The 7,691-nt window shown below is 44.6% G+C and overlaps 1 protein-coding gene across 1 annotated transcript; it reads right to left on the bottom strand.

The window, feature by feature from the left end:
- Window positions 1-2,457: 2,457 nt before the first annotated feature.
- LOC120111460 (inositol polyphosphate multikinase beta-like) lies at window positions 2,458-4,910 on the bottom strand. Its single transcript, XM_039128520.1, has 2 exons — window positions 4,831-4,910; window positions 2,458-3,238 (listed from the first exon to the last, which is right to left on the bottom strand). The coding sequence occupies exons 1-2, from the start codon at window positions 4,908-4,910 to the stop codon at window positions 2,458-2,460; spliced, it is 861 nt and encodes a 286-aa protein (XP_038984448.1).
- Between the last annotated feature and the right edge of the window lie 2,781 nt (window positions 4,911-7,691).

Here is a 7,691-nt window from a genome sequence, read left to right as displayed (position 1 = left end):
TTGACAGTGAGGTTAGGGGTAGATTTGCGGTTTGAGTTCGGACCTTCTTCAATTCAGTACCAAACAGAGAGAGCCAGTTGAATACTCATGGACTTCCATGTATGGTACAATGGCTGTGATTGCATGGGCTCTAACTATGCATGAGAAAATGCCTGGTATAAGGCTTATAGAATCATGGCCATTGTATCAAATTCAGATGGCCATGATTGCTGAATTAGCCCTTTCCAGTATAACTGTCCTGAACTGGAGAGGATTCCAATTCTACCAATTTAACAAGCCAAACAAAAGCCATCAGCCAGCTATTGTCGCTAAATATAATCCATCAGTTTTCAACTTTCTTAAAAAAAACTAATTTTAGGTTTTATGAAAATTGAAAATCTGGCATGAAACGCAACCTATTGTCGCTTTTCTGTCCCATTTCGATCAAGCCAAGGAACTTAGGATTCTCCAAAAGCTCGGTTGGTCGAGGTAAAGGGGCCACCAAGCTTGACCGAGCACAGTCTGGATGCGTGCGCGGGCATGCTACTAATGTTGGGATATGGTGGAAGAGTATAGGTTGAGCTATGTTAAGGATATAGCATTATGGTAGAAAGCTAAGTTATACCTATATCTAGGATGAACGAGTAAGGTAAATGTAAAGATAAAAGTAATTGGCCATAGATAATATAACTATCAACTTGGACGGTTCCTCTCTATATCTAGTCTCCACTCCTGATAGTTCTGAAAACTGCTGTCAGCCATCGTTCGGCTATGCATATGTATATATATTCTTCAACTACCAGACTGATAGCATGCCTTATCGGCCTTTAACTTATCTTGATATAGCTTGTGTTGACAAATTTTCTTCATTTAGCCTACAAATGACATCTTCTATTCTAGAAAATCTAAAATTGGTATAGTCGTCTCAGTCTTCTGTCGATCATCTTTTATGGTCAAGACTTGACCTTTTCGGCCCGCTTCTCCATATCAAAGCCGAATTTTATCTATTTGGTCCAGATCTCTACCCTTTAGTGTGATTTTACAGCCGAACTAAATCTAGTCTTAGTAAAAATCACGTGATTCTCACATGCTTTGATTTTATCAAACTTAATCCACATGGTGTTTGCTCTTAGCTTCCAACTATATTGTTAAGATATGGTATAAAAACAACATTAATTAGTCAATACCCTAAAATGCAATCTAACCTGGTTAATAATTGGAGCTTTCTCTTCTCTCTCCTTATTTCATTACCTTTGTCTACAATTAGTTATAATTTAACCTATTTATCTGCCGGCAAATTGATGTCCAAGACAATCTTTAGGAGTATTTTAAGTTAATTAGCCCCCAAGCCCACATAATCTGCACTAGCCCCCACGGCCCCACCCTTATGATCTTGGGCTTTTGGTGGCGTAGTGAGTATGTAGAGGAGGTAGGGCCATGGAGAGCCATCATTGCTATCGTTATCCTTCTCGTCAGAACTCTTATGCTTCTTTTTCTGCCTGGTTCTCGAGCCATGGCTAGCAAGAGCTTCGTTGTCTGCAATTTTAAAAGATAAAGCTAGATTTGAGCAAGGCAACGAGTATACACTAATACACACCAACCTGAGCCGGCCCAACTCTTAGGCGACTGAGGCAGTCGTTAAAGGTTCCGGCCCAAAGAAGGCCCATCGCATGAAAGACCTTAAGGCTCGTTTGGTTCGCGGGAAAAGAGGGGGGAAAGTGTGGTTAACGGAAAAGTAATGAGATGCCTCTTATTTGGCTAGAGTTTTCAAAGGAGAGAGATGGAAAAGTTGTATTCCAAGGGGAATATGATTCCCACATTTCATGGGAAAGTCTTTCCCATGAGAAACATGGGAAAGTTATTTTCCAATGAGGCGGAAATCACTCCATTTTTATTTTTTTCCCAAAAAAGTCCTTCAGCATTAAAGAAGCATTAAAGAGGCATTAAAGACTTAATTTTTATTAAGGGCATAATAGGAATTATACATAACTTTCCCAGAAAAATGGATCGCTAACCAAATATAAACACTTTGGAAATTTGTCACTTTCTCATAGTCAACCAAACATGCCAAAAGTACTTTTCTAGGCATTCTCTTCCTAGGAATTTGTTTCGCAGGAATTATATTCCTAGGAGGGAAAATGCTTCCCGCGAACCAAACGAGCCCTTAAAGACAAAATGAAAAGAAAAAAGGCTCTCTTGTGAGTTCGCCTTAGGCCGGCTCACTGCAGGTAGGGCTGGAAGTGGACCGGGCCGGGTCGGGCCAAACCCCTACCCAAGCCCGGCCCGAATTTTTTTTTCGGGCTTCAGGCCGGGCCGGGGCCCGAAAAATTTTTAAGGAACAAGGCCCGAGCCCATTTGGGCCGGCCCAGAAATTAAAAGCTGCAAAGTTATCCATGCCTCCAGTATCAGAAAGCGAAATCAAATCGAAGATTCTGAGTGGGCTACCAAAAAACAAACCACCATGCTGTTGTCGTTCCCTCAGCTCCCATTCTCGAAGCTCAAGTGCGTCTTGTTGGGTTCGGCCAAGCACTCATCCGGGTCGGTGAGGATCTCCGAGATGAACTTGATCAGCGAGCAGAGCCCCCCCAAGAAATTGTGGTCGATAACCCCATTCCCCTCCATCACATGAGCGAAATCCACGAGCTTAACCCTAACCCCGCCGCCGGCCCTCCTGGCCTCGACCTCCTCCCTCGCGTACATCACCAGCACCGACACCGAGTAGAAGTGGAACAGCATCTGGTCCTCGAACCACGCCTTGAGCTCCAGCAGCTGCGCCAGAACCCCGTCCGACCGGCCGTACACAGCGGAGGCGAAGGCGCAGTCCGGCGGGCCCGGATCCGACGCCGGATTCGAGGACACGAACTGCCGGAGCGCTCGCTTGACGTCCTCCGCGGTGAACCGCCGGACGGCCTCGCGATCGGGCCGCCAGAAGCCGGCGTTGCCGCCCTGGTGGATCCGCACGCCGGAGATGCAGAAGCCGAGGGCGAGGCTGGTGGTGTCGCGGTCCTTCTTGAGGCATTTGCGGACGTAGTCGTCGGGGGCGGAGGGGTACCAGGTACGCGCGCTAATCTTGATGTCGATGAGGGACGGGCGGCGGAGGCCGGCGGCGAGGTCGTCGAGGATGAGGTGCGGGTGCGGGCCGGAGCCGTCGGAGGCGGGGAGGAGCTGGGTGCCGTGGAAGCCCGGGAAGAAGGCGCGGACGTGGGGAGGGACGAAAATGGTGACGAGCGACGGAGCGAGTCGCGATTCAAGGGTTTTCCTTTAGGGCAAATTGTTGATACGGGCTCGGGCTTGGACGGGCCGCGTTCGGGCTGAGTATGGGCGCGGGCTTGGGTCGGGCCCGAGCCGGGCCAATGAGATACCCGAGCCCGGCCCGAAATAGAAATGGGCTGAATAATTAAGCCCGAGCCCGGCCCGAAATGCATTGGCCCTAGCCCATAGCCCGGCCCGCGGGCGGCCCGACCCGATGGGCTTCGGGCCGGCCCGAGCCCACTTCCAGCCCTAACTGCAGGGAAGGCCTTAAAGACAAAACGGCCTTAGGCTACTAAATACATTGGGCCGCTCCTGTCCTTGAGAGTCTGATCCCTATCAAGGCACCCAAGGCCCCCTTACCTCTCCCAAGGTTTGATATCTTATAATATCACCATCTTAAAAACGTCATTAAAGATAATTTTGTAAACTATGTAATTGATAAAATATAATATTTTATATATATATATATTGCGCTATTCTTTCTAATAAGATGTGAGATGTAAGAACAAAACTATTTAGTACTTCTTGTTTAGTATTTTTTTCCTTTTGGTACCTAAAAAATATTGTTGGTTTTAGGAACCCATATTCAACTCCAACAACAACAACAATAACAATCCAATTATTTTGGACTCTTAATCCTCTTTATTTCGGTTTATCTTAGAAACAATTTAATTCTTGTAGTGGTATAAATATGTCAATGATCGGTACAAGTCGGCTAGATGAATAGCTATTTGTACGACTTTATCACCAAGGAGTCTGAAGGTACTACTTTGTGTATCTCTTTATCGTCATCTTAGGACTAGCTATAACTTAATCTCCTTAATTCCTTGGGAACGTGAAGTCCTTGACCACTAGACAATCCAATTCACTTTCCTTGGGAATGTGAAGTCCTTGACCATTTATCGAACCTCTATCATTCGCCTAGACTGTCGAATGGCGTCCTACATGTCGCATGAGCAGGCCATGATCTTGCTAAGTGATTGCATGCCCTCTAGTCAAACAAAGAGCCAGCATATCCTTTTTGGCATGCTCGGTTTGGACCTTGAGTTATCGTTTCCAAGAAGAAGGAAAGACGTCGAAAGCCCACACTTGAAGGTGGAGCTTTGCCTGTGACCCAAAGCCCTTGCAAGAGTAGAGAAGGCCGCCAGAAGGCTGGACATTCGAGGTTCCTCGAAAAGATGTCATGTAGCAAAACAATGTAGTAACGGGCTCCAAAATAAGTCGAGAACTCGGGGGTTATATGGAGTCATTGGAAGGGTTCATCTTATTAGTCAATCTTCTAAGTGGATAGATAATGTCACGCTCGAAGAACTAAGAAAAAAAATTTAGAGATACCTTTTTTAAATTTAGATAAAAAATACTTCGGCCTCAAAATTTTTAAAAAATTTCAACTAGACACTATAACTTATTTTTTTATTACAATATTACAAGCTTTCTCCTCCACGCGACTGCCTCGACCCCAGTTCCTCTCCTCCTCCACCACCGGCGCTAGCTCTAGTGCCTTCTCCGACGAGACCGACGCCTCCAATGACGATGAGATTCGCACTGCCGGCGATTCCACTGGCAAGATTGATTGAGCCACACCTACCTTCTTTTTACTTCATGTGTGAGACTACTCTAACAACAAGATCCACCCGCTCCAGTGCCTTCTTCCCATTTTCTCCTCCACCTGAGTGCATTGCTCCTCTATTTCGAGGACGCCTCGGGTTGGCGAGGTTGAGGGCCAAGGGCGCTGCGCCGGCGAGGCCAAGGCAATTGTGTTACGAGGGTACGGTGAGTGCCCTTCAATTCAGTGAGGCTGAGGGCTGATGGCACTGCGCTGGGATGGGCGAGGGCACCACACCTCTGTTCCTTTGCTATGGTGAGGCTGAGGGCTGGGGGCCGGAGGCACCATGCCTCTGCTACTCTGTTCCTCTGTTTGGACGAGGCCGAAGGGCACCTACCGACACCGGCGCCTTGGTCTGTCGAGTTCGATCCACACACTGCCTCGCTAGTCGCTAGCAAGCTTCAGAATGCTAACTGTTTGAGGTTAAGGGCTTCAGCCTCCCGTCGGTGAGCTATGACTGTCGTCGCCCAAGATCCTTCGCCGTACCGCCATTGCTACTTCCCCTTCTTCTTCGTGCCTAGGCCCTCCTCCCCAGTCCTTTTCCTCGATCCCCACCTCCTCCTTGGCCGATTCCTCTTCATCTATAGCCAAGGACCCACCTCCCACCGGCCTAGCTCCAGCCTCCCTCAATCTCCCACCTCCGTGGTTGTTCGTCTCGACCCGCCGACAAGGATTACATCGCCCACCGCACAACTTTGAAAGCACTCCATTTCATATTATTTATTTTTTGAGGCACAAATTTCAAAGTCTTCGTCCTCGATTATTGTTTAGTATATCTATTTTGTCCATACGTCAAAGAGTATACCTATTTTGTCTAAACATGACAGAGTGCCCGACTTTTTATCTGCTTTAATTTTTTTCTTATTTTGTTGGCCGTATTCTCACCCACAGAATGTGAACCACCATTGTACTATCTATCTATCTCTATATATATATATATATATATATATATATTTTAAGTGATATTTTTGGACTATTTTTATTGAATATGATCTTTAGGATTGCTACTCTGCACATTTCTTATCCTAAGCATTGCATATGTAAGAAACAACCTAAACTTCTATCATTATAATCAAAACTTTTGAGAATAGTACTCTTAATTTCAAATTAACTCTCCTTTTTTAATAAATTTCTCCATTCCTTTATTTTCTTGTTTTGCTTTTTTTTTTTTGAAAATTGAATTATTCTCCATATTATCTTATGATCATGATTTGAGCAATATTTCAAAGGAATACTATATCTCCACATCATCTGATGGCTAGAATTTGCATATTATAAGAGATTGGAGCCATCATATCTTCTTCTCACGTGCATCCCATGCATGGTACCATCCATTGAATGATGTTACCATATCTTATATTCCAGAGTTTTAATATATACACACACACTAGTGCGTGGTATATGTGTTGCATGTGGTCTATGAATTCTAGAGATGCAAGACATCCTGTAGAAAGATATAAATTTGGATTTCATGTCAACCAACCACAAGGAAGAATAATGAAAATAGAAACCAATGTTGGGCGCTTTGTGATGAAAGCGACTAATGAGAGAGGAGAGAGTGGAGAGTCATGCAAAAGAGCAAAGAGGACTGACATAATGGCAGTGTAGTCTTCATGCATGGACTCCATTCAAGCACAAAAAGGAGAGAACTGAAAAAGGAAATACAAAATGAGAGTTGTGGCCAAGGGTAGATGCCTCATAAATTTAATTTTAAGTTAAATTGTATATTAGAACATGGTTCAAGCTTGACACAATTGCATTCTAATGGAGCTTGATATGCTATTTCAAGCTGTGCTTTCGCTAGACTTCACATAGATCAATTCACAGCTTTCCTCGAGATTATACGGTTCTAACTTAGAGTTTAAATATTCTCTTCCTATCCTATGCATTGCACTTACAATAAACTTTTGAGGCAGTACACCACGTATTTTTTTATTAAATCCCCTTTCCAGTAAACTCCCACTGTGGTCCAAAAAGGTTTTCTGTTAGCGGATTAAATACTTTGAAATATACTTTAGCTTCCCTGTTCCAAACTAAACCAAACTTATCTCGAGTCCAATAATACAATGAAATTTCTTCATTATTTTTTCCCTCCGGCTAAAATTGGATTGTTTTTCGCATCATCCTTTGATAATTAGGATTCGTGCAACATCATAGAGGATCATAGGTCTTCATCTGATGGTTAGAAATCACTATGCTCATAGAAAATTTCAACTGTCCGTTCTTTCTCTTATTATAACCTTTCCTATGTCTCACATAAATTTTAGTATAAAAGAAAATAAAAAGAAGAGATATAACCCCTCCGGAAATTGCAAAAAATTATTTAGGATCTGTTTATATATTTTTTACCGTCGAGAAGAATTCATGGAGAGCGGCAACGGTCGATGGGTAGTGGACTAGGAATCGGCTGGAGTCAGAAGAAGAAGCAGAAAGCAGCAGAAGAAGAAGAGTCTGTGGAGTTTTTTTTTTTGTTGTTTCTTCATGTGTTGGATGGGTTAGGGAGATCCAGTCAATTTGGGCCGGGCCGGGCCTCATATCCATTAATGCCGGTCCTATGGATTATCCAAAGCGGGCCTTAACATTTTTCTCTTCCATGTTAGTTCAAGAGTACTGGTAATTTAGATATTTCATGCAACAACGCGAGCAAGCATTTTGGCAGGCTGCAAAGCCACTAAACCCTACCGGCCGCCGTCGCCATTCCTTCCATACCTCACTTAAACCCTCCCTTCTTTCCTCCCCAACTTCTCTCTCTTCTTCCTCGTAAAAAAAGATTAGCCGCCTCCACCGCCATGCACTCTGCTTCCCTCGCCGCCCACCTCTCTCTCTCCCCCTGAGCTCTCCTCCGCGCGCCGCC

Source organism: Phoenix dactylifera, chromosome 1 (assembly GCF_009389715.1).
Source record: "Phoenix dactylifera cultivar Barhee BC4 chromosome 1, palm_55x_up_171113_PBpolish2nd_filt_p, whole genome shotgun sequence".
NCBI classification, from domain to species: Eukaryota; Viridiplantae; Streptophyta; class Magnoliopsida; order Arecales; family Arecaceae; genus Phoenix; species Phoenix dactylifera.
This window is presented reverse-complemented; position numbering and strand designations above follow the sequence as displayed.